The sequence below is a fragment of the Gopherus evgoodei genome, chromosome 2 (genome assembly GCF_007399415.2).
Source record: "Gopherus evgoodei ecotype Sinaloan lineage chromosome 2, rGopEvg1_v1.p, whole genome shotgun sequence".
Taxonomy (NCBI): Eukaryota; Metazoa; Chordata; order Testudines; family Testudinidae; genus Gopherus; species Gopherus evgoodei.
This window is the reverse complement of record NC_044323.1, coordinates 177,157,423-177,184,676: the sequence shown is the minus strand read 5'-3', so window position 1 is coordinate 177,184,676 and position 27,254 is coordinate 177,157,423. Positions and strand designations below refer to the sequence as shown.

Below are 27,254 nucleotides of genomic sequence, written 5' to 3'. Positions count from 1 at the left end.
GCTACTGTATTGGGCCACTGTGGTGTTTTCCCTGCCACAGGGATGTTACATTTAATTATATTATGATCACTATTACCAAGCAGTCCAGGTACCTTCACCTCTTGGACCAGATCTTTACACATGGTAGTAGTGTTGTAAATTAGCTAATGAACTATTTAATTTACCAAAACTTTTAATCTTTTTCAAATTTGAAAGAATGAGAAGAATAATAAAAAGACAGTAAGATACCATACAGCAGCGTAGTAGTGGGGTTCAGTGGAAGCAGCCGCTTCGCCTCAGGGTGGGAGGCGCGGAAGCGGCGCCTGCTGGCTGGCGCTGCCAACAGCACAGCCGGAGGAACCATGGGGCAGCAGCGGCAGCCCGGCACAGAAGCAGCACCTGCTGGCCTGTGCTACCAACAGTTCCTGCTGGCCCAGGAGAGCCCTGCCAGTGCAGCCGCAAAGCAGAGGCAGTGGCAGAGCCCGTGCGTGCTGGAGGAGCGGATGCCGCGGCTCTGCGCTGCTCATGGCAGCCACACTGGGCAGACCTGCGGCCGGTCACTCCCAGCAGGAGCCTCAGCACCGCCCGTGGCTCACCGGAATAATTCCCCCCTCCAGCCATGGACTGTCAGTGCGACCCGCCCACAGCCAGGCTCCGCCAGCAGCCTTTAGCAGGGCAGCGCACCCAGGCTGAACGGGCGAGCTGGGCTGCAGCTCGCTCGGACCGTGCCTGGCGGGGCCCGCTGCCTTCTTCCCTCACCCCCCAAGGGGTAGGGCCAGCGCTGAGCCTGGGCTGGTGCTGCACGCGGCGAGCCCCTCCCAGGCTCTCCCGGTCCTGGGGGCAGCTCCAGCCCCCTCTGCAGAGAGAGCCTCGGGGACCCCAGCCCACTCCCATTCCCAGTAACCCCTCCCCAAACTCCATACCCCGTGTACCCCTCCCATGTACCCCATGCCCCTGCCTTTCCCTCCCCTTCACCTCCCCTTGTACCTCCGTCCTCTGCCAGCCTCCCTGTACAGCCATGGGGGGGGGAGCGGCATGGATGGGGTGGGCACAGCATGGCCGCAGTGTGGCCGGAGGAGCCAGCCAAGAAGGGGGGGGGGCACGGCGTGGCCAGAGGAGCTGGGGGGTGTGGCCAGAGGAGGAGCCAAGGGGGGCGCCTTTTTTATGTTTGCTTGCTCCCCCTGCTGTTAGAACCTGGCTACACCACTGATACCATACATCCAAAAATGAGAAAATATATATATAAAATAATGGTTTCCAGTCTGGATACAGCATCTATTACTTGAATTTGAAGACAATATCTGTACAATTGATCACAATGTATGTGTTTATTAGCAGTAAATGCCAAATTGTACAAATTGTTATTAGTTATCCCTGGATTGCAAATAAGATGAAAATAAAGCATAATAGCAACTTTGGATCAAATTTTTAAAAGGTATTTAGGCACTTATCTCCCACGGAAATCATTTCAGAAATAAATTTTATTTCAGTGGGAGTCAGGCTCCTACATATATTTAAAAATCTAGGTCTTACTGACAATTTCAATTACACTGCAAGGACTATTTAATATAGCACTTCAGTGTAGAGCGGGGTAGGCAGACTATGGCCGGTGGTCCACATCCGGCCCGCCAGCTGATATAATCCAGCCCTCAAGCTCCCACTTGGGAGCGGGGTCTGTGGCTTACCCTGCTCCACATGCTCCAGCTGGCCACTTCATGTGCATGCACTCCAGCTCTCTGGGGGCCAGTCCACGTGCATGTGCTGCGGCTCCACCTAGCTCCCAGAAGCAGCAGTATGTCCTCCCTCCAGCTCCTACGCGTAGGGGCAGCCAGGGGAGTCCACACGCTGCCCCTGCCCCAAGTGCCGCCCTCCCCAGCTCCCATTGACTGCAGCCAATGGAAGCTCCGGGGGCGATGACTGCAGACATGGCAGCGCACAGAACTGCCTGGACATGCTTCTGTGTAGGAGCCAGAGAGGGGGACATGCCGTTGCTTCCAGGAGCTGCTTGAGGTAAGTGCTGCCTGGAGTCTGCACTACATAGCCCCTCCCATGTCCCAACCCCCTGCCCCAGCCCTGATCCCCCTCCCACTCTCCTGCACGCCTCGGTCCCAGCCCGGAGCACCGTCCTGCACCCTAAACCTCTCATCCCCAGCCCTACCCCAGAGCCTGCAGCCCCAGCCAGAGCCCTAACCCCTCCCAAACCTTGCCCCTGCCCAGAGCCCCCTTCTGCACCCTGAACTCATTTCTGGCCCCACCCCAGCGCCCACACCCCCGGCCAGAGCCCTCACGCGCTCCACATCCCAGCTCCAAATTAGTAAGCATTCATGGCCTGCCATACAATTTCCATACCCAGATATGGCCCTCGGGCCAAAAAATTTGCCCACCCTTGATGTAGACACTACCTTCACCAATGGGAGGGATTCTCCCATCAGCGTAGGTAATCCACCTCCCCCAAGTAGCTAGGTTAACGGAAGAATTCTGTCAGCCTAGTATTGTCTACGCGGGGGGTTAAGTCGGGCTTAACTACGTCACTCAGGAATGTGGATTTGTCACACCCCTAAGCAGCAGTAGCTATGGCAATGTAAGTTCCCAGTGTAGATAAGCCCTTAGTTGGCTAACAGTTTTCTCATTTCCAAACTTGTCTGTAACATTTGGCTATAAAGAAAGCAGGCAAAGAGAAAGAGACCCCAAGGGATCAGGGCCCAATTATCAAATCAATCTGTAACCATGTGACTGCAAACTGTGTGCATATAAACTGGAAAATTGTGGGTCTATATACAGATATAGGTTTCACACTTGCAAGAACTGGGAGTGCAATTCTAAAAGCATTTTTTAAAATCTGGTCTCTGCTATCTCTGTAGAGATTTTGTATGAAAACATACCAAAGCGTCTGCAGAACACTCCAAAAATGGCACTCTGCTCCACAACACGCAGGTCAGCCAAAAGAGAGAGCTCAAGACCCCCGGCCACTGCATATCCACTTACTGCAGCAATCACTGGTTTGGAAAACTTTATTCGGGAAGGACTCTATCAAAATAAAAGATATATTAATACAGTCATACCACAGTGTACATACCAAAGACCCAATCCTGCAAACACTGTTGGATGTACTGCTTAATACAGGATGGAGGTTTATTGACTTCAGCACCACTATGCCTTGTAATAAGCGTTTACAGAATTGGGCCATATCTAGGATGGTTGCAACAAGCACATCAGCTAATGCACCCATATATACTAACTTTGATTTATTATCTTGGTTTTGCTGTGATCAATTTACATGATTATGATTACAGTCGACTCAGTTTATTAAGGATTGCTTTACCAGGCTATATCCCTGGATACCTAATTAGCCTAATGACTGCTGTTTAATCAGGACAGCAGTAGCAAAAAATTAATAAGACATTTGTCCAGTGCCAGTGAGTTGAACTGGTGTTAAAACAGATGTTCACAGTAGTGAAATTCTAAGCTGCAGTCACAGAAGTTGTCCTGTATAGATTATGTAAAGCTGGAAATCAAATGATGACCTTAGATACATCTGTACAACTCCATGGTCTTCCAAATTTTACCTTAAATTTGAGCATGTACCACTGAGGCATAATATGAAGGCAAAAAGGTTATACAGGTGCAGCCAAGGGCACAATTTGGCTAACAGAACCTTTATTACTGGTTATGATGTGCAAGGTAGAAAGAACCCACTTATACTTTCAGAGCCCATGTTGAATTTTTAGGGCTGACCGTAAGAAAGACATTTTACTTGTTAGCTGAGCAAATTTTGATATCAGGGAGACAGTACACATGGAAGGAAGGAAATTCACTTTCATCCTTGATTTGTTTTGAATGTGTTCAAATTTCATAGTATACACTGCAATCATATAAGATTTGAATGCCATAATTATGCATATTAGGACTGTATTAAAGGATCAAGCATCACTAATTTAGAGAAGTAGTCAGTTTGCTAACAGACCAAATGTAACCCACGGCGGTTAGTGTTAATACAAAGGCATGCCTCAGAGACTACTGGGCTCAGCAAGTGAAAGACAGAGGACTGCATACTGTGACCTATTGCTTCTGTGGCTGTCTTTTAAAAACATGTTGCACTTAAACCACATCTTTCACCAGAGGACCTCAAATTCCTTTAAAAGAGCTAATAAGTTTTGTTATTTATATTATAAAGATGGAGAAATTGAGGCACAGTTAAATAAGCTATTCACCCACTCAAATCACTACTCTTTCATGAACACAATTCAAACAGTAGGATTATTTTGCTTGTATATGTTGAGTCTCAGACAAGATTCTCAAAAAGACTCTAGAATAACAACTTTCAGGAAAAAAAGATTTCATTCTATTTGAGTTATACACCCTCATCTGTCAAAATGCTAAATAAATTTACAGATATGAGAAGCAGCAGCAAACTTCAGACAGGAACATGCACTACTCTATCCAGTGAGACTGATACCTTGATTTCGTCTCAACCGGAGAAGCCTAGTAACTTTATTGACCTTCATACTATCTAAGATAAGAACAAAACCGACTCAATGTATGGTGAATTAATTCTGATACCCAAGTATCTAATTCAACATTTTGTTTTCTGAGACTACGGATTTTATCAATACATCACCATTAATGTACTTCTGGCAAATGTGCTGTATATGGAAACACATACCATACATACTCGTTCATAAGCCGAATTTATTTAGTAAAAAAGGGAAGCACCAGAGAAGGAGGTCAGTTTATGAACAGGTATAGAGAGGGAGAGGTGGGGCACAGTCCCTCCCCCACCATAGGGAGCAAGAAAAGGCAGCAGAGCCAGAAGGGAAGAGGAGGGGTCAGAGTCTCTCCACTTCTGGCCACACTGCTCTCCCCACAGCATCCGACGCAGCTGCAGCTGTGTCGCTCAGCCCCGTACCCCAGAGCAGGGTGTGGCCATGCCACCCAGCCCGCTGGAGCATGCTGCAGCCGCGCCGCCTGGTGTGGCCCTCCCCAGATAAGGTGGGAAGGGATGGGATGGGGATAGTGTGGGGGTCCCAGGCTAGGGGTTGGGTTATGTAGGGAATGGACACAGGGGTTACTCCCCTGACCTCCCGCTCTCTCCCCGCCCCAAAAAACCCCACATTTCCCCACCAGTTGCTGTCCCGGCCCGTCGGAGTAAGCAGCTGGTGTGCTGGGACACTGTTTAATTAGGTTTACTTCCGTGCCTGCAGACGCTCAAGGTAAACAAATCATCTTGGCCCATCAGTGGCTTATGCTGATGGCCCGGGAGCCAAAGTTTGCTGACCCCTGAATTATAGGGTTGGCTTATGAATGGGTCATAAAAATTTCTCATTTTTACTTATCCATCTTGGGGGGGGGGTCAGCTTATAAACAAACCGGCTTATGATCAAGTATATACAGTAAGTCTCTGTGTGCCCATATAAAGTGATGTTCAAAGCATTGACCACAGCCATCTAACATACTGAAAATAAAACACTTACCTAACACAGCCACCTTACATGTGGTCCATCTCTAGCAAACCTCCCTGGTGTACCTGAAATTCTTATGTTTTCATATGGACCACTCCCCTACCACCAGCCACAGCACGTACGAATATAAAGATATTCATTTTTAGGAGGCAGAATGCTTATGAAGTCAGAAGAATCTGTCTGTTTCTGAGCAAAACTGTGAACTCCTGCACCAAAGTCTTCATGGCAGAGATACCATGCAAATGGAGAATGACTGGGATCATATTAACATTGGTGAAAATCCAGCTTTCCAGACATGACTCAAATACCTACATATGACACTGGGCCAAAGTTTTCTTTACCAAAAAATGTTTGATATACCATGCTGGAAAATAGTTAAGATCTGTGTATACTGTCTATCCCTCAACAGTCTCTGCCTACTGTATTTTCATTTGAACTACAAATGACCCTGTGCACACAATCATGTAATTCATATTTATATAAACAGAGGGTACAGTACATATAATTTCCAAGATGTCTGGGAGGTGATGCATCATAACTCAACGCCTACTTTTCATTTGGGGGAAACAATCCCATTTAATTTTAGTTAGCTTCAAAGACGACAAGTATTTTTTCCCGTTTTTGGTGTCTGCAAGTTAACAGAAATTTGTCACTTGTTTCCATAAATCAAGATTTTAAAGTTTTCTTGTTTGTTAAAAACAAAACAGCTGCCTCTCACACATATAGCAAAACAACTGAAACACAATGATATGGTCCTGCAGCAATTTCAAGCCACGAAAATTGACTTTAGTTTCACTGAATTGCAAAAACCTCTCCATGCTGCACAGTTCTGTTTCCAAGTACGTACCATGGGACCAGGACCTTTGGTGACATCTTGTTCCAATTTTATTGAGGTTGGGTTGTGGGCCAGCTCTTTCAAATCATAACCAGCACAGAAATTACCTCCTACAAAACACCACAAAAATTAGACTCCGCAGTGATGAATTCAGGAAAGCATCAGTGTGGGGTCAGTGGAGCTCCAAATACTCACATTTTTTCCTTGAGGTTTGTCCATGAGCTGCTTTTGAGGTGGCTCAAGGCACCATTTTCTTTTATTCAGAAGCTTATTTCACCTGAAAGCTATGCTGAAAATGTGCATCAGACAATTTTTACACACATCTGAGGAACAGCTCTGGATCAGAAAATGTATACCTATATCTCAGACAAACATCATATCTATATTTCTGTCCATCCATTTAGCAACAGCAGCATTTCGCTACAACTTTCAAATGGGATTATTGATAGTGAAGGTGTAGTCACACCTATTGTCAAAGGTGCATGAAAATTTCCCATTCTCAAGAGGTCATTTTCAGCTCCCTACCCAGTGAAACTGGTTTCAGGGCACATTGTGCCAGCCCAAAGTGGCGTATAATGTATAGTAGATCCATCCAGTTTTATGAGAGACACTTAGGCCTAGATCCACAAAAGTATTTAGTCTCTTAACTTCTACTGATTTAAATGGAATTTAGGAGCCTAAATAGCTTTTTGGATCTAGGTTCTTCATTTATTCTACCTTTAAATTTTTCTGGTTCATTTTAAAGTTAATATTGTTGTCAAGTGTAAGACTTAATGGAGTCCTGGTTATATATCCTAGGGTGGTACAAAAAATAATAATTATTGTTCTTATTACAGACATAGGGCCAGATCTTCAGCTGACACTAATTGGTATAGATTAATTGAAATCAGTATAGTTGTACCAACTCAACAGGATGTATCTCTTCCATTATATCTGTCTTTTTCAGTTGTATAAAGGTAAGTCAGTGAAGACAAAGGATCTGATTCTTGTTTATACTAATGTCCTTTTCATCACTCTGGCAGCACAAAAAGGCCTTGAAGAGGGTGTAAAGCATATCTAAGATGGCAGAAGAAAAAATTTGTAGATATTCTGAGAAATTTGCAAAACAATATAAGGCCCAACAGTACCCACTGCCTGAAAGGCTACAACATGCCAAATGTGTCCATAAGATTGTACTTTGAAAAAGCAGCAAAGAATCCTGTGGCACCTTATAGACTAAGAGATGTTTTGGAGCATGAGCTTTCGTGGGTGAATACTCCTTCGTCATGCTCCAAAACGTCTGTTAGTCTATAAGGTGCCACAGGATTCTATGCTGCTTTTACAGATCCAGACTAACACGGCTACCCCTCTGATACTTTGAAAAAGACATTGAACCATTTGTTTGAAAGCTAGTGGCTGTCATATTTTAAAACATTAACATGCACAAAAGGAGCAGAGTAAAAAATTGTCCAGGCAACCTTAATTTTACCATCTCACAACCTGAGTGCTTCCCTTTGGAATCTCAACATTCTTTTAATGTCATTGTTTCTATTGACTAGACTACAGCTCACCCAGTACTGTTGAGTTACATCACTAATGAGGTGGAAAGACTTCTTAATACACCTCTACCCTGATATAACGCTGTCCTCGAGAGCCACAAAATCTTACCACGTTATAGGTGAAACTGCGTTATATCAAACTTGCTTTGATCCCCTGGAGCACGCAGCCCTGCCCCCCAGAGCGCTGCTTTACCACGTTTTATCCGAATTTGTGTTATATCAGGGTAGAGGTGTAGTAATGTAGGTTAATTCTCCAAATGGTTTATTTCCTTCATAGAGGCACATTATTTGGATAAGCACATGTATCAGTACATAGGATGTGAGATCCATGAAACACAAGAACATAAGAATGGCCGTACTGGGTCAGACCAAAGGTCCATCTAGCCCAATATCTGTCTACCGACAGTGGCCAATGCCAGGTGCCCCAGAGGGAATGAGCCTAACAGGCAATGATCAAGTGATCTCTCTCCTGCCATCCATCTCCATCCTCTAACAAACAGAGGCTAGGGACACCATTCCTTATCCATCCTGGCTAATAGCCATTTATGGACTTTACCACCATGAATTTATCCAATTCTCTTTTAAACGCTGTTATAGTCCTAGCCTTCACAACCTCCTCAGGTAAGGAGTTCCACACGTTGACTGTGCACTGCGTGAAGAAGAACTTCCTTTTATTTGGTTTAAATCTGCTGCCTATTAATTTCATTTGGTGACCCCTAGTTCTTGTATTATGGGAATAAGTAAAGAATTTTTCCTTATCCACTTTCTCCACATCACTCATGATTTTATATATTTCTATCATATCCCCCTTAGTCTCCTCTTTTCCAAGCTGAAGAGTCCTAGCCTCTTTAATCTTTCCTCATATGGGACCCTCTTCAAACCCCTAAGCATTTTAGTTGCCCTTTTCTGAACCTTTTCTAGTGCCAGTATATCTTTTTTGAGGTGAGAAGACCACATCTGTACACGGTATTCGAGATGTAGGCGTACCATGGATTTATAAAAGGGCAATAATATATTCTCAGTCTTATTCTCTATCCCCTTTTGACCGCCTCTGCACACTGCGTGGACATCTTCAGAGAACTGTCCACGATGATTCCAAGATCTTTTTCCTGACTCATTGTAGCTAAATTAGCCCCCATCATATTGTATGTATAGTTGTGGTTATTTTTTCCAGTGTGCATTACTTTACATTTATCCACATTAAATTTCATTTGCCATTTTGTTGCCCAATCACTTAGTTTTGTGAGATCTTTTTGAAGTTCTTCACAGTCTGCTTTGGTCTTAACTATCTTGAGCAGTTTAGTATCATCTGCAAACTTTGCCACTTCACTGTTTACCCCTTTCTCCAGATCATTTATGAATAAACTGAATAGGATTGGTCCTAGGACGGACCCTTGGGGAACACCACTAGTTACCCCTCTCCATTCTGAGAATTTACCATTAATTCCTACCCTTTGTTCCCTGTCTTTTAACCAGTTCTCAATCCATGAAAGGACCTTCCCTTTTATCCCATGACAGCTTAATTTATGTAACAGCCTTTGGTGAGGGACGTTGTCAAAGACTTTCTGGAAATCAAAGTATACTAAGTCCACTGGATCCCCGTTGTCCACATGTTTGTTGATCCCTTCAAGAAACTCTAATAGATTAGTAAACACGATTTCCCTTTACAGAAACCATGTTGACTATTGCTCAACAGTTTATGTTTTTCTATGTGTCTGACAATTTTATTCTTAACTATTGTTTCAACTACTTTGCCCGGTACTGACGTTAGACTTACCGGTCTGTAATTGCCAGGATCACTTCTAGACCCCTTTTTAAATATTGGCATTACATTAGCTAACTTCCAGTCATTGGGTACCGAAGCCGATTTAAAGGACAGGTTACAAATCTTAGTTAATAGCTCCGCAAATTCACATTTGAGTTCTTTCAGAACTCTTGGGTGAATGCCATCTGGTCCCAGTGACTTGTTAATGTTGAGTTTATCAATTAATTCCAAAACCTCCTCTAGTGACACTTCAATCTGTGACAGTTCCTCAGATTTGTCACCTACAAAAGCCAGCTCAGGTTTGGGAATCTCCCTAATATCCTGAGCTGTGAAGACTGAAGCAAAGAATCCATTTAGTTTCTCCACAATTACTTTATCATCTTTAAGCACTCCTTTTGTACCTCGATCATCAAGGGGCCCCACTGGTTGTTTAGCAGGCTTCCTGCTTCTGATGTACTTAAACATTTTGTTATTACCTTTGGAGTTTTTGGCTAGCCGTTCTTCAAACTCCTCTTTGGCTTTTATTATAATCTTGCACTTAATTTGGCAGTGTTTATGCTCCTTTCTATTTGTCTCGCTAGGATTTGACTTCCACTTTTTAAAGGAAGTCTTTTTCTCTCTAACTGCTTCTTTTACATGGTTGTTAAGCTATGGTGGCTCTTTTTTAGTTCTTTTACTGTGTTTCTTAATTTGGGGTATACATTGAAGCTGGGCCTCTATTATGGTGTCTTTAAAAAGCACCCATGCAGCTTGCAGGGATTTCACGTTAGTCACTGTACCTTTTAACTTCTGTTTAACTAACCCCCTCATTTTCGCATAGTTCCCCCTTTTGAAATAGACTTAGAAAGCTTTAGTGTGCATTTCAACATAAAGGTAATAACTGGAGATATACCAATCTCCTAGAACTAGAAGGGACCTCGAAAGGTCATCGAGTCCAGCCCCCTACCTTTACTAGCAGGACCAATTTTTGCCCCATATCCCTAAGTGGTCCCCTCAAGGACTGAACTCACAACCCTGGATTTAGCAAGCCAATGCTCAAACCACTGAGCTATCCCTGTTTGCTTGAGATGCAGCCATCTTAAGCAAACAGTTCTTTTTCAAGAATTGGGCTAACATCACCAACTCAGGACCATATCCTCATCCAGTCCTCCATTAATGTCAATGGAGCTAAATCAATATTCAGCAGTTGAGAATCTGTCCCTCAGGTTTGTGGACTGAGATTTGAATTTAAGATCTGAAGCAACAAGGAGGAGGAGGGAGCCTATGAGTGTGTGGAGAAGATAAACTTGTCAGAGAACTTCATTTACTGATAAATCAGCCTGTTTTCTCTTTAATGGGATCACTTCTACGAATCCTATTTGTTATCAACAGTAAAGCAACACAGGGAGAGAATGGACACAGATGTTCTGAATTGCTCTGTGGAAGAAAGTGTCCATGCCAGGCAGCAATGCCTAGAGAAAGCAGAAAGGGGGAGTTTAGGTAGCAGGTCTCCTGATTCAAAGTGGCTATGAAAATTCAAATAATAAATAACAACAACAGTAAGAGAGATGACATCTCACATGAATAGCAGACCACAATTTGGGAATGTAGGCTACAAACAGCAGAGCCAATTGATGAAAAAAGAACAGGTTTAGAGTGAAGCTGAAGTCTCTTTTTATTTTGTCCATTGGTGAAGTCATTCTTCATAAATGATGACAGGGAACAAAAGCAGATAAAGGGCTTAATTGTGCCTTATCGGCACAGCCCTGCATTGGGAGAGCACTGCAGAGCCACACTGCCCCAGAGAGAACACCCAAGAGGCATTTGCCTCAGAGATAACAGTCTTCCTGCGTGTACAGAGACAGCATGCATGCTGCTATACATGCTACAGGGAGCTCCCGTAGTCAGTGTGCAAGGATACAGTCATGACCCTGTCTAGTCCCTGTACCCTCTGGGGCAGCATGTACACTGCGAGGAAGGATGGAGCAATCTTATCACTCCCCTAAGCACAAGGAGTGCAATTTAGGTTGGGCCTTGCCAGGGTAGTGGAAGAGTGGGGAGAGGATATTTGTGGCCTCACCCATACTGTGCACTCACATAAGGCCGGGCAGAATTTGCCCTTTAATTTTGAGATGATTTTGCTGGAACTCCAAAACCTCCTGGGTAAAGAATCTGGAAGGAAGAGAGAAAAAAAATAGGCAATAATGTGATGATCTCTTGATAACATTCAATAATCTAATTGAACAAGATGAACTAAGGTAGTGTTTCCCTTACAAGAAAGGCTGCATGACAGCAGTTAACGCAGAAGCCTGAAAGGAGGAAAATATAGTAACTCAGGATGAAAGTTAGTTCCCAAAGAAGGGTTAGACACCTGACTAATAAATGAATATGGAGAAGCTCTCTCATGAAGGCAGTTATTGTGAGATATGAGAAAGGAGCAGTCACTGAATGTGGAAAGCCAACAACTACTGTAGAGACACATATTGCTACTCAAAATCCAGACTCAGCTATGGTTAGAAGATAACGAAGAATGACATTTTCGTTAAGTGCTATATTCACCTAGGAGTTACACAACACACTGACACAAAATTAAACTCTCTTTTCATTCAAATTAGCTGTGTGAATGAGAGGAAGGAAATATCAAGTCTAGGAATCTAAAAGAAATCCATGTCAGAAAATGAAATCTTGGGAGAAAAGTTTCATACATGTTTGAATCAAACAATCCATGTTCTGGTTGAGGAAATTTCCCAAATCACGGCTGTAGAAGCATGATCTTGAATATGAATTAAAGCCCTTTCTGCAAAAGCCAGATAACAGTGTTTAACAGTTGTGGTGAAGCAGGTTTTAAAAATGGTTGTGGCTGAACTGGGCTGTAAGCCAGTTTGGCCAGCCAGTGTGGACTGGACCCAATTATACTAAAACTAGGTTAAAACACATGTTCTAGCCACAACCTCTAAACTTTCTGTAAGATTCCTCCAAGGGATGCTGCAAAACCAATTTCTGTTTTATGGTCCAAATCATTAGTCAATGCAATAGCATGTAATAGTGGGTATTAAATACTCTTAACATAAACCAAATGACTGTCATTAGCTCTCCAATACTTGATCCAATAAAATAGTTTATGTGAAGCTGTGTAACTTAAGCATCTCCATGACAATTTTCAAAACACATTTAATATTGGGGAGATGAATACTGAAGATAAATAAGTGCAAAGTAATTTTGTTTTAAAAATTAACCTCCTTTAATGGGTATGAGGAACAAGAACAACTCTGCTATGAATGCTGAAAGAGACCCTGAAAGATCTCCCAAGACTGTCTCCCAAGACAAAATCATTTGTGAATGAGACACAAGGACAGCTTTCTGCAGTGTAGTATGACAAGTTATTGCACTCAGAGCTATATTAATACAGTAGTGTTTACAGTTTGGTAGTTTAGTCCTGTTTGCATCTCAGTTTTCAAACAAACAAGAGAAAACATCAAGTTACTTCAGAATACACCATCAGCTTTTACCTATCGCAGATCAAAGGTCCTTGGGGAAAAGAGAGGGCGACACTGGTGGTGTTCACTATTCCAGAAATGGACTTTAAAGAAAAAAATCTCTACCCTGCACCAACTCTCCTGATCTTAGTTCTATGGGAGCCGAGGGCAGGAGGGAGAAGATTCTCTCACAGCTGTGAGCAGCAACTAAAACTACTTCATGCCCACCACTGCAATCTCAAAGCTACCATAATCTCTGCAGCACAAACTCCCTTAAGAAGGCCCAGTAGAGCCATGTAGCCTGGGATCAACTAGCAAACCTCCTACTCCTCCCCCATGTACTGGGGCACAATGTGCTTCCAGGAAGATTGGCTTTGTAAGGCACAAGAGGTTCATGCCTATGGCATGGAGCCCAGCCCCACTCCAGCCCCGGAGAACCACACAAGTCCCACTGCAGGCAGGCCACTCCACCTCCTCAAAGGAGTGTGTGCGAAGAATTTGCCTTTATGTCACCTAATACAATACATGTTATTCCTATATTTAAATCTGAGGTTCTATGAAGAGCAGCGAGGCCACCTAATCTCACATAGGTGCCCGGAGGCCACAAGTTGCATATGTATAATCATTTGGGCTGTGGCAAGACTAGACAGTGGTATCATACGCTAGCTGAGATTATGAAATAGCTTCTTAAAAAGTAAACATAGAAATAAAAATCTTTTGATGGTGAAAGAAAATGAAGAGATTGGTCTTTTGGCACTGAATGAAAATCCTCGTCTAATATCAACACTGCACTGACTTTTTAGTAACCCTCCATATTCTCTTCCTTTGCAGATGCCAATGTTATGATTAAATACTGAATAAAGGCTGCATTCTATAAGGATGCATCATTTAAAAGAAATTGAAGGCAAAATAAACAAGAATTCACTTCCAGGGTTCTCACCGGTGCATGCCAAAAACCTATTCGCCCTTCCACCCCCTCCACTTTCTTATCACTGAAAGTGTGCCTCCTCCACACAGCTTCCCGCAGCTGAAAGAGTGAATTCAGACCATTTCTTGCATGACTGTGGTATCGTTACTGCAGAGTGCTGGAACTGCTGCTTGCTGCTCCACCATGATGAAAAATCAAAACACTGCAGCCCACCACATCTACTTTAATATTCCACTGTATGATGGACAGAAATCCCTTGCTATCTCTAAAACATAAAAGGCCACAGAGCAAGAAGCTCCCTGATGATAAAGTTTAACAGACGGAACCACTGTACAAGGCTGCAAAATTCAATGTTCTAATTCTCTCTGTTAAATCAGTCAGGGTGGCATAAGTAACCCATGTATATGTGCTAGGGATGTAAAGCTTTGAAATATACACACAATTTTCCTTTTTTTAGTCTACACCACTTTCTGTAATTTTCCCAGGACTTCAGTAGTACCATTGACTCCAGCCTAGCACCTCTTTTATATTTGAATAAGAACTGTCATGTATTAACAGTAAGTATGTATTAGCATTGTTAGCATGTATTCTGTATGTATTAAGTATTATGCAGCCAAATGACCATCAGTCTGGAGACAGGGGACAGGTTAAAAAAAAACAAAAACAAACAAACAAAAACCCTAGGGTGAAGTTTTCAAAAGTGTCTTGTGATTCTGAGTGCCTCAATATTTGGGTGCCTGACTTGCAATACTTTAAAGGGGCCTGATTTTCAGAAAGTGGGCTCAGCACTTTCTGAAGGCTAAGTCCCTTTATGGTATTTCAGTTTTGGACACCTGAAGTTTGAAGCACCAACAATGATAATAATAATCACAAGTCACTTTTAAAAATCTTGTTTTTTCAGAAGACACCAGAAGGACAAGGAATATAAAAGTGTTTGCCTGTAACACATGGTAGCGCCCAGTGAGTGATAGGACAGTCATTGCTTTTGTGCTGATAGTTGGTTTGGGAGTTAGGATGCTGAGTGAGAGGAATCATATAAAGGCAGACTGAGAAGTGAGAAGAGTGAGGCTAGAGAAACTATGAGATGTATGAACAGAGCCAATAAACCAAAGTCATACCCTCTGCAACTCTACTGAAATCAGTGAAGAAACACCAGGGGTGAATTTGGCCCAGTGAGTTTTTCTTGCAGTGAATAAGAGTTTTCTTGCAAAATGGGTGAGTCTGTTCTTGCTGAACCATACACATCTAAGAGCTCAATCATTACATACACTAGCATAAATTAAATAAATACACCTCTACCTCGATATAATGCTGTCCTTGGGAGCCAAAAAATCTTATAGGTGAAACCATGTTATATTGAACTTGAAGGCCTCCTCCCCCGGAGCACTGCTTTACCGCATTATATCTGAATTCGTGCTATATCGGGTGGCGTTATATCGAGGTAGCGGTGTACCACAGAGAAGTCCACAAGCCCAGTTGCCTTTGATAACTCATTCCTGGAAGACTGAGTGTCATTGATTAAAAACTTAGTGGATCTGGGCCAGGGATGACAGATTAAGTTAAAGAAAATACAAACTAATTAATTCAGCCAGCTAAATCTTATTATAGCCCATGTCAAAGTGAAGGCTGATCTAGGAAACTACCTGCTTGGTTTGGAAAAGTGTGACAATCTTCAAATACAAAACTCTAATGGCAGGTTGGGTATTTGACCTGTTCCTCCCCTGAGAAAAACAAATGTCTTCTCTCAAAAATGAGACACTATTTTTATTTGGCCTCTTCTTATTTTGCTACCTCCATCTGACAAGTCACACAAGTACTTTCATATACTCTTTGAAGTTTAGAGTGGGGTTTTTTTTCCCCCCAAGTGCTGGATTTTATGTCTCAGTCATCCTAAATTCAACTGCAGTGCTTCCAAGATAAATGAATAAAGCAAGAAAAAACTGCACATGCATCTTAAATAATATGCCATGTTCTCATTTCCTGTTTTGATTTTCAAATACATGTTCCTTGTCTTACCCTAGTCTGTGGGCACAATAAGTCATTTGTATTGGGCAAAATAAGTCATCTTTTTTTTTTTGTCACCTAGAGAATAGTCTCAAATATAAAAGATTTCTCAAAAATCACACAGCACCTGAGCAGTATAATTACAGTAAAAAACCTCCAACAGCCAGATTCTCAGTTAATGAAAATCAGTGGAGCTATGTTGATTTATACCAGCTGGGTATCTGACCCTCAAGCATAATTGTCATGATATTATACATATTTCAAAGAACAAAAACAGGAATTTGTCTCTAGAGTTTCTTATTAGCTTATAAACAACTATTACTCAAGGACACATTTTACAACAAGCATCAAATGAATTCAGTTAGTTGTATCTAAAATATTTTACCTCTTCACAACTTTACGTTCAGTGTATAAGTGAACATGTGCATTGACACAGTCAAGAAAGCATGAGTAATAAAGCCTGGCAGCATCTGGGAACAGCTGCTATTGCTGAAAAGACAGCAATATAAACAGTGATGTTTATCAGAGAAAAGAGATTCTGACCAAAATCAGGTTATAATTAACCACTTCACTGCCTGTGAAGGTATACCATTGCCAAAATGTTCAACAGTGGTCATTTATTTTGGGTTCCTCCATGTTTGAATGCCAAGCCTGAGACAACTTTGGACTGATTTTCCAAAGTGTTGAGTATTCACAGCTCCTCTGGAAGTCAGCATGAGCATCAGAGGTGTGAGCAGCACCTCTGAAGTTCATGACCAACATGTCTCAAGCTGGGCGCACAAAATACAAGGCATCCAAAAAATCAGTGTCCACTTCACTGTCTGTGAAAGTATAGCATGAGTCCCAAAAAAAAAAATTTTTTTTCATACCTGTGAGTCTGAAGGAGCAGGACCCTAATTAACTTTGATCCTACAAAGATTTTACATACAAGTTATTCATGGGTATAAAGTTACTCACGTGTGCAAGTGTTTGCAGAATCATGCTTTTGGACGTAAATCATACTTCACTAATCATTTATTCAGTCGTGTGTTTAGATTGATAAGGAGACATGCATGGGTTAAATAAACTCAAGAAGGCTTTTTCATCACCTACCATTCAAACAAGTTAGAGCCGCATACCAGACATCTTTGTAGAAATTAATATTCCATTTTTTTCAGAACTTAGAAGATTAATCTCAGGAGAAGAGAACAGCCTTGTGACAGTTTGGGAAATATGTTTGGGTCAACATATAAATCCCTAGTATCATTTATTGTTGTAACAGCCTTTGTGAATTAGATCATCCATTTGATGGCTGGAACCTGGCATGAAGTGAACAAACTATGTCTGGAGAAGTCAAATAGGGCCATCAACAACTGAATAGCTTTGCCCTGAATGGCCAATGGAGGTTGTTACAAGCAGAACCACTGAGTTTTAAAAACTCTTTGCCTAGCAAGCCTTGGGGGATTGGGGCATAGAAAAGCCCCGGCACAAGGACAGAAAAAATAAAGATGTTACAGATTGCTTTTTAAAAGGAGATGAGCACTTTGGGCAAGACAGTCAGCCTGCCACAAGAAATAGAGGACACAGCTGGAGAAGTGGGCACAGAACAGGCTTTCCCTTCCCACGAAGAAACCGACCAAAACCCTAAAAATTCTCAGAAGCAGTGAGGACTCTGGCCTCTAGGGGGCAGGAGAGGAATTGCATTAATGTGTTCATTGTTTTGCCTGTAATTCTGCTGTGCGGTCTATGAGTAAAGTATACATGTTTAAGAAGTTCCTTTATAAAGTCTGTGTTCCCTACTTTAACTGCCATGTGTCCCCAAAGAGTTAAACTATAAACTAGAGCTATGAGGAAACCACGCACAGACAGCAGGGGAGTTTCAGCACTGGTCTTGAGGCTGAGGACAAGTATACTGAGTCGTCCCACATCCCAAGAAGAGGGCCAGACAGGGAGTCTGCTTGCCAGGAGCATGCCCTAGAGGCTCAGTCAGACAGTGACTGGACTCTGTCCAGACCCAGATGGCTGGAAAGCATGTTAGATTCAAACATGGAGTCTAATTATAACAGCCTGGTGACCACCCGCTGTGTGTGTGTGTGTGGGGGGGGGATAGGATTCCAGCCAGGGCTAAAACAAATCTCACCTATTCCATGAAGTACAGCGACAGTTAGTGAGGTATCATCTTCAAATGAGGTGAACGCCTGAAGAAGCATTGCTGCAGTCTCCTGATTCACAGCATTCCTGGCTTCTGGCCTGTTAATCCCAATTGTCATGATGGTTCCATGTCTTTCAGTGACTACATTTTTCTTCCCTGTGTGGGGGAGAAGAAAAACAATCAGCGTAAAGTATACTTACATTCTTTTTAGTAAGCCATTAATACATTAAAAAGGGGGTCTGAAAGGCTTAAAATGTTTTATTATTAGATGACAGAGTCATTTAAAATAAACAGAGGTAAATCCAACATATTATTTTTACCACTTACATCATTCCTTCATGAACATTTTTAAACATTTTAATATATAGTATCTTTGCCAGGCTTGTATTTAAGCAACAGTAAATAAGGACAGAAGATATTTCCCGAGAATTAATAACAAAGACCAACTGTGAAGAGCGGACAGTCTCAAGCACAGCTAGGGCATCACTCTTCTGGGGGAAATGAGCGGTGGTATCATTGTTATTGCTAAAAAATGAAGGAAAAAAGTTATTTTTAAATGCAAGAGGTAGTTTCAACTGGTATTGGAGGTACAAGTACTTTCTACAGAATTAATGTTAAGCAAAGCAGGCAATCAGGTTGCTTAAAACAGCCCTCAGTAACCCATTTTACAATAAAACATTAACTTCTAATTAGATAACTAACAAGATTAATTGTTGAAAGTAGTAAATAATCATGACAGGTTTCAGAGTAGCAGCCGTGTTAGTCTCTAAGGTGCCACAAGTACTCCTGTCCTCTTTGCGGATACAGACTAACAAATTTATTTGAGCATAAGCTTTCGTGAGCTACAGCCCACTTCTTCGGATGCATGGAATGGAACATATATTGAGGAGATATATATACACATACAGACAGGGCCAGCTCCAGGCACCAGCATTTCAAGCTGGTTCTTGGGGCGGCAATCTGCCAGTGGCGGCAGGCCCTGTTGTTTTGCCCCCAAGCAGAGCACCGAATTGCCACCACGGACAGCGGGGGCAGTCCGTGTGCCCTTAGGGCGGCACGCGCGTTTCCATTGTGGCGGCAATTCGGCAGCAGCTTCTATGTTTAGCTGTCAGCGATGGCTTCAGCTGAACACAGAAGTTGCTGCTGAATTGCCGCCGCTGCAGAAACGCGCCTGCCACCCTAAGGGCACATGAACTGCCCCCGCCGTCTCTGGTGGCAATTCGGTGCGCTGCTTGGGGCGGCGAAAATTGTAGAACCAGCCCTGCATACAGTGAGCATGAAAAGGTGGGAGTTGTCTTACCAACTCTTGACAACTCCCACCTTTTCATGCTCTCTGTATGTGAATATATATATCCTCAATATATGTTCCATTCCGTGCATCCAAAGTGGGCTGCAGCCCACGAAAGCTTATGCTCAAATAAATTGGCTAGTCTCTAAGGTGCCACAAGTACTCCTGTAAATAATCATATTTACCTCAAGATACAGTAACTCTCTCTTTCTACAAAGATAGGAAACCAAGGAGTCCAATTCCGCTCTCAGTGTAAGAAGTTGGATTATTTACTCTCTGGGGTTTCTTCTAAGTGTGAGTACTGTAACCAGTGCAATGGGGTCTCAGTCATAGCTGAGGATTCTAGGCACTGCATGAATTTACAATGAGATATTCCAGAACAGCAGCAATGAAACTAAGCGCAGAATTTGGCTCAGTACTTGCAATTTTACATATATTCTTGTCAAGGTTTTTCCCCCACTTTGAACTTTAGAGTACAAAAAGTGGGGACCTGCATGAACACTTCTAAGCTTAATTACTAGCTTAGGTCTGGTACGCTGCCACCAGCCAGAATTTAGTGTCTGGCACACTTTCTGTTCCCCCAAAACCTTCCCTGGGGAACCCAGACCCAAACCCCTTGGGTCTTAAAACAAGGAAAAATTAACCATCCCCCTCATTTTCCCCCCAGACTTTCCCCTCCCTGGGTTGCCTTGAGAGGCTTCACACCAATCCAAACTCCTTGGATCTTAAAACAAGGAAAAATCAATCAGGTTCTTAAAAAGAAAGCTTTTAATTAAAAAAAGAAAAAGTAAAAATTATCTCTGTAAAATCAGGCTGGAAAATGCTCTGTAAAATCAGGCTGGACTAGAGGGTCCCTCTAGTCTAGTCCCTATAGACTAGAGAGACCCTCCCCTCTATCCTTAGATTCAAAGTTACAGCAAACAGAGGTAAAAATCCTTCCAGCAAAAGAACCATTTACAAGTTGAGAAAACAAACATAAGACTAATCCGCCTTGCCTGGCTATTACTTACAATTTTTAAACATGAAAGACTGATTCAGAAAGATTGGGAGAGCCCAGAATGATGTCCCGTCCCTCTCAGTCCCGAGAGCGAAGAACGAACAAAACAAAAAGCACAAACAAAGACTTCCCTCCACCAAGATTTGAAAGTATCTTGTCCGCCATTGGTCCTCTGGTCAGGTGTCAGCCAGGTTTACTGAGCTTCTTAACCCTTTACAGGTAAAAGAGACATTAACCCTTAACCATCTGTTTATGACAATTCTAAATATTTTCATAGTACGTAACTGAAAATGTGACAGTTTTCCCTTTAAAGCCATAGTCTATAGGGACCTGAAGTCCAGAAAAATAAATGTGACAGATTCTCAGCTGGTGTAAATTGGCTTCATTTCCCTGGTCTCAATAGAACAAATCCGATTTACAAAAGCTGAAGATCTGGCCCAGTTATTCACTTCTGATGGGACAGTCAGGAAGACCTTTAGACCTGAGAGATCACATTTTTCCATGTTCCACACTACCACAGCTGTAATTTGCAGAGGTTCTTCCATATAAAGGAGAAAGGGGGGGTCTCCCAGCAGGATATTTGCTTTGAGGAGCCCTCAGCTTTAGAACCCAATTCCCCCATTGGTCCAAAACAACCTGAGTCTGTGAACAGTCAGGGCATACTGCATAGTTATCTGTTTACACAAGTTTGGGGGGATATAAGGGAAGATGTTTGTGCAGGAAGGGGTACTTGGGGGGGCTTTATTTTATTACTATTTTGGGTACAGGAGAAGCTGTTAGCTATGCTTCTAAAGTTATTTTAAGTTATTGGCATAGGCTCCTAGAGTCCAGGATAGGTGTTACACATTTTACATTGAAAGAAATAAGAACTGCTGTCAGATCGGCTAGAGACAGATAGGCTGCATTTGAGGCTAGTAAAAACTTGCTTGACATATGTGATCTGATTGATTAATACTGCTCTAGATCTCAATATTGCTCACCGCTGAGAAGCCTAGATAGCAGAAGTCTACTAACTCATCACATCATTGTTTTAGCCAATTATGAGCCAGGATTTTTCCCTTGGGGTGTAACAACAGCAATAAGACATTCCACTTCCAAGGGACTGTTACATTCCTAGGGTGATTAAAGTAAAATCAGCCTTTATTCTCACAGTTTATGAAACATATTTATGGCAGTCTACAGCTACCCCAAACTGCACAGATAGCATTTCCTTTTAAATGCATGGTCATCCAGCTACAGTTCTAAAGCTTGACTCTTTCTGAGTGAAATTCAACTGTGTGATCAGTCGGCACAAATCCTCTGACCCACACAAATCCCACTTAAGGTCTCAGAACAGGACTTCACCCTTCATGAAGCATAGGGATTGGAGACGAGAGCAGAATGGGGCTTGAGAATCAAGAAATTCACCGCTATTCAAAAATGAAACAGCAAGCTAGTGATGGGACTCAGTCAGTAGAGCACTATATCCAATAGCAGTTCTTTAAGAAAGAAGAAGCTTGAGTAACCTGCTGTATCGTTTACCATTTTTTTAATCACAGTTTCACTTTGTCCAGTGCAAGGTGAAGACTTCTCTCTCTCTAGGCAAAGCATCTATCTCATGAATGAAACATAAACAGAGGTCCTACAAACATCACTTCTCCAACTAGGATGCTATCCTTTAGTCTCCATTCTGTTGTATGCACTATCAGGTCAGATGCACTGGTACACTCAGCAGCTTTGTGCCACTCTGATGACACAAGGGGGCCATAAACCTGGCTGAAGTGGGTTATCAGCTGCTCTGTAAAGGGGAAAAGCAGGCAGAGGGTAACACCAAATCGGGACCATTGTCTTCAGCATACAGTACAGTGCTGTTTTTCATGCTGAGGTCAAATTTCCAACAAAAGAAATGGAATGTCATCAAGACACATGAAAACTTGGGTCCCCAAACAATCAAGAATTCCTATTTTGGTTTTCAAGTTTAATAAATAAACTGCTCAGAGCCCCCTATAAATCAGCTTAGAATCTGCAGCTCCCACATTGGGACACATTACTCAGAATTTAACGCTGATCCTCCCCAAAAGAATAATAAGTCCTAGAAATGGACATTTTATATGACCCAAAGCTCTCGACGCGAAGGGAGTTATTACTGATCAGCGCCTAAACTGTGGCATTTACTAAGGGCCATGGGGTGAGGGGCCTCCTAAAAACCATGCAGGCTCCGAGACGCTTTACAGCGCTTGTAATCCAGCAAGGTGGGCGCGGCTGCAAGCGCGAAGCAGCGGGGAGGAGCCGGCTGCAGGCTGCCCTGTGGGTTCTCGCACTGCAGCGAAGGGCACGGGGTGGCTTTGCCGCTCCCATGCGCGGGAGGGGTCGGCAGGCGAGTTCGCTTCCACATCGCACGCTCCGGTGTGCGGCAGCCGCCGCCGCCGCGGCGCTGATCCTCCCTGCCTCCCTCCACCCCGTCAGTGTTGTGCCGTCAGCAGCCCAGTGAGCACTGCCCTCTGCCGGGGACGCAGGGCCACAAACCTTCGTCTCCCGGCGTCCCTGCTCCTGCTGCAGCCGAGGAGGAGCAGGTCTCCCTGGCAGAGGCACCTGCTGCTGTGGCCGCCTGGCTCCTGCCCAGGGCCTCGCTGAAGAGGAGGCGCGCAGGGTTGCGCATGAGCTGCCTGGACATTTCCCCCAGCGCGGGCAGCAGCACGATTCCGAAGCCAGGATCCGCGCAGCGCTGCCCCCAGGCACTAGGATGGTGCCAGCGCGCAAGGCGCGGCGCAGCGCAGCGAGACCCAGCTGTGACACGCACGCACTGACCAGCTCCCACGTGGCCTGAGCGGCTGCTGATCTCTGCTCTGTTTCAGAATGGCCACGGTCCGGTTGTTCCCACCCCCTCCCACTTGTCTCGTCACCACTGAAGTTGCAGGCTGTCCTGAGAGAAGATAGTCACCTCTTCAGCTGTCGGGGGCGCGGAGGGCCATTGGGCAGGCAGCTGTAAATGGAGCCAGTAGGTGCTGAGCTCTGGCGTGTAATAGGAGTATCGACCATTGTTAGCCCCTGGACCAGATCATGTGATTGTCCTTGGGTCAGGAAATACAGAGTCCAGTCTTCTACTGGGTGTGCCAGCCCTTATTCCAGCCCGGCTCTATGAGAGAGCAGGAGAATGTCCTCCCTCCCTGTCCATACCCCCGGAAGAACTGCCTCCTGTTGCTGATTTAGGTGCCATCTTTATACTAGGCACTGTTATCAACTGCATGACACTACACTGGTGGCAGTGAGTCTTCATGAACTCTAGGAAAAGTGACTGGGATTAAATATTAATCTTTGCGAGTCAGACAGGCATTGCTGGTTTTTAATCTCTGTTTGTATTGCCCTCTGACACCTTTACTTGATGAAAGGGTTATGTCACTTTAATTATACCAAGAAAGTTAAAGCAGTGCAGCCCCACCCTCTGTGTTGTACCTGTTGGGTTTCCAGGCCCACCCTCAGTTATAGACACAATTATTCCAGTATACTGTTTCCTTTCATAGAAGAGAAATAAGCCATAGTAAAACAGCATCTTTGTCAGCATCACTATAACTAGGAGTTTGTACTTTGTACTGCAACACTAGGAGTAGTATCACTATTCCAATAGTGACGCTGAAACAATTTTTATAGTGGGGGTGCTGAGATCCATTGAACCAAACTGTAAACCCTGTATATGATGGAAAGCATTTCAAGACGGGGTGTTGCGGCAGCCCTAGTTCTAGCACCTATGTTAATGCCATTTAAAATCACACTCCTAACACATGTAAAAGCAGCAAAGAATCCTGTGGCAGACAGACTATATATAGACTAACACCTTACAGACTAATCTGCTTTTACAGATCCAGACTAACACAGCTACCCCTTTGATACCTAACACATGTAGTTATCCTGATTAAAAATCTGTGCATAGACCAGGCCAAAATTATGTTTTATCAAGTGCAAGGCATAGGACAAGATTTAATCAGGTATCTAGCTGACTTCAGCTGCACCAGTATGCCCTGTAAGTTACCCATGAAATACAGTTCGTTCAAATAATTACATGTAACAGTCGGGAGTAAAGGGTTTTGATGTGTATCTATCTGTCTGTAAGCACTAAGATCGTTCAAAGTGACATTTTCAAGAGTCTGCTGCAGACAGACTCATTGCGGTGATACAGGTCAAAAACAGGAAACTGGTAATATTTAAAAAACTATGTAACACTTGCTAGGCAAAAATTGTATACTACCTTCATGTCTTCTCTAAGAGCTGCAACGTAGTCCTCAAACACTAAATTTGAAACTTTGTGGCAATGTTCTTGCACACTGGATGTTAATCACATATCTCTATTTTCTGTTTAACTCCAAATTTTGTAATGGCATTGTCATAAACAGATAAGAAAAGTTAATAGCACAGAAGTACTTTATATCTCTTTGACTGTAAAGGGTTAACAAGTTCAGTAAGCCTGGCTGTCACCTGACCAGACGACCAATCACAGGACAGGATACTTTCAAATCTTGAGGGAGGGAAGTTTCTGTGTGTGCTGTTAGAATTTGGTTGTTGTTCACTCTGGGGGCTCAGAGGGATCAGATGTGCAACCAGGTTTCTCTCCAATCTCTCCAATACAGGCTCTTATAAATTCAGATTAGTGAGTACTAGGTAGATAAAGCGAGTTAGGCTTATGTTTGTTTTCTTTATTTGCAAATGTGCATTTGGCTGAAAGGAGTTCAAATTGGTATTTTGCTGAAAAGATTTTAATTTGTACTTGAATACTTAGGCTGGGATGGTATTCCCAGTGTCTATAGCTGAAAAAACCTGTACCTATTCCATCTTAAATTTACAAGATCATTTTTACTGTTTTTCTCTCTTTAGTTAAAAGTTTCTTGTTTAAGAACCTGATTGTTTTTTTTATTCTGGTGAGACCCCAGGGGACTGGGTCTGGATTCACCAGGGAATTGGTGGGGAGAAAGGAGGGAAGGGGGAGAGAGAGGCTAATTTCTCTCTGTGTCATGATTACTTTCTCTCTCAGGAAGAGTCTGGGAGGGGGAAAGAGAAGGAGGGAGGAAGGTGAATTGTCCTCTCTGTTTTGTGATTCAAGGAGTTTGAATTACAGTGATCTTCCAGGGTAACCCAGGGAGGGGAAGTCTGGGAGAGGCAACGGTGGAGGAAAGGGTTTGCTTTCCTTGTGTTAAGATCCAGAGGGTCTGGGTCTTGCGGGATCCCCGGGCAAGGTTTTGAGGGGACCAGAGTGTACCAGGCACTGGAATTCCTGGTTGGTGGCAGTGCTACAGGTTCTAAGCTGGTAATTAAGCTTAGAGGAATTCATGCTGGTACCCCATCTTTTGGACGTTAAGGTTCAGAGTGGGGAATTGTACCATGACAGGCATTAACCCTGATCACTCATATCCATTGTGATAATTTTCCACACTTTCAGTTTCTGATCAGCTGTTAGACTGATGGAGTCAACTTCTCCATACTACTCATGTCTGCATCAGTCATTCAACTACTAGCTCCATTGCAGTCTATAGCTAGTATTCCCTGCTCCCCATCTCCTTTGTCTTACTTATATTTCCCTAATGTGCTATCAGAGTTTTGCTGAGCCCTTTGCACTGTTTCACCTGTATTAGTCACTGAGGATAGCCACAGATCCAGTTTTACAAGCCTTCTTCTTGTGTGGTCATTCGACAAGTTGCAGAATGGACTAGGGGGAAGTCCAGCTTTTCTTTCCTTTGTTTTTTCCGAGCTTTGTCATAAAACAGTACTTCTGTAGTCAGAGGTAGCCAATTGGAAGCTATCACTGAAATTTTCAACAAGTTTAGTGTTGTTACCCTGGTTACCCTGCTGAGCTTTGCCACACTCATCAAGTGATTGTATCAACTGAGCAGGTGACCCCTGTCTACCATTTAACTGGCAGGCAGCTGTTCAGTAATTACAGTAATACAGAACATTTTAATAACATGTAGGTACATTGCAGCCTGGTTCAATGATAATTGTTTATTAATTGAAAAAAAATTCATTACTTAGAGGCTGGGAGGATGAACTTCTGCTTTCAGTTTATTCTGATAGTCTACATATGTAATAGCAAACCATAGGAGAATATGCTTTCGTGCAATGCTTCTACATTAGTGACATATGAACACTACTGCTAAACAGCCACTACTCTGAGTTCCTCTCTCTGTTACTGCATGTAATGGAAGTGCCAATATAGGCTTTTTGGTTAATAATTTTTGTAATGGGAACACTCTCTGTGTTAATGTAGATTGTATATATGTAGGATGTAGATATAGATGACCAAGTAATGCTGTTTTCCTGGGAGCCAAACTGTTTGTTTTAAAGTGTTGCTAGTCTTTTATTTTGAATTGATTTCCAAGTAGTAATTTTTTACATCCTTTAGCTACAGGCAAATATTGGTTGAAATGGCTATGCCTTTTAATTATATGCCCGTGTTAACTTTCTTCTTAATGGAAAGTGACAAGGATGGCAGGTGATCACAAAGAAGGTCTGTCGTACTTGAGTGCATACCCAGTTGTAGATGGGCTGTTTGTAACCTCACACTGGGTTTACACTAGTGTCAGTGTGGAATCACTACAGATTTCTGCCAAATAAGTAAAATAAGCATCAAGCACAAAGGGTGCACCTTTTCTGGGAGATAGACTTAAGTGACCTGTAAATGGAGTCTTTGGGCCCTTTATAAGGCATAGAGCAATTATTACCATGTTTGAAAAATAATCTGTCAACCCTATCTGTAATGGAAAAATGAGTGGCTAGGGATATAATTAATGCATTATGTCCTAATCCTCTCTGTGCTGCCATCTGCATGGTTTCCAAAAAGCTATGCAGAAACATCTTGATTACTCCAATATTTTTTCCCTCTTTTCCAGAACATAAGCAATGGGTAAAAG

The 27,254-nt window shown here is 43.0% G+C and overlaps 1 protein-coding gene across 3 annotated transcripts in view; it reads right to left on the bottom strand.

Annotated features, from left to right (window-relative positions):
- The window catches only part of LOC115646492 (2,3-dehydroadipyl-CoA hydratase-like), a 42,088-nt gene extending 15,574 nt beyond the window's left edge, over nucleotides 1-26,514 (bottom strand). Inside the window, exons 1-5 of one of the 3 annotated variants that reach the window (XM_030552369.1) lie at nucleotides 26,510-26,514; nucleotides 22,885-23,145; nucleotides 18,083-18,250; nucleotides 6,286-6,383; nucleotides 2,862-3,006 (exon numbers count right to left, since the gene is read on the bottom strand). In XM_030552369.1, the coding sequence (XP_030408229.1) occupies nucleotides 2,862-3,006; nucleotides 6,286-6,383; nucleotides 18,083-18,250; nucleotides 22,885-23,032 (559 nt within the window). In that variant the 5' untranslated portion in view covers nucleotides 23,033-23,145; nucleotides 26,510-26,514. Of the gene's footprint in view, nucleotides 1-2,861; nucleotides 3,007-6,285; nucleotides 6,384-18,082; nucleotides 18,251-20,392; nucleotides 20,419-22,884; nucleotides 23,211-26,509 lie in introns of those variants that run through there. The other 2 variants (XM_030552368.1, XM_030552370.1) reach the window with 2 other exon arrangements.
- Nucleotides 26,515-27,254: the final 740 nt, after the last annotated feature.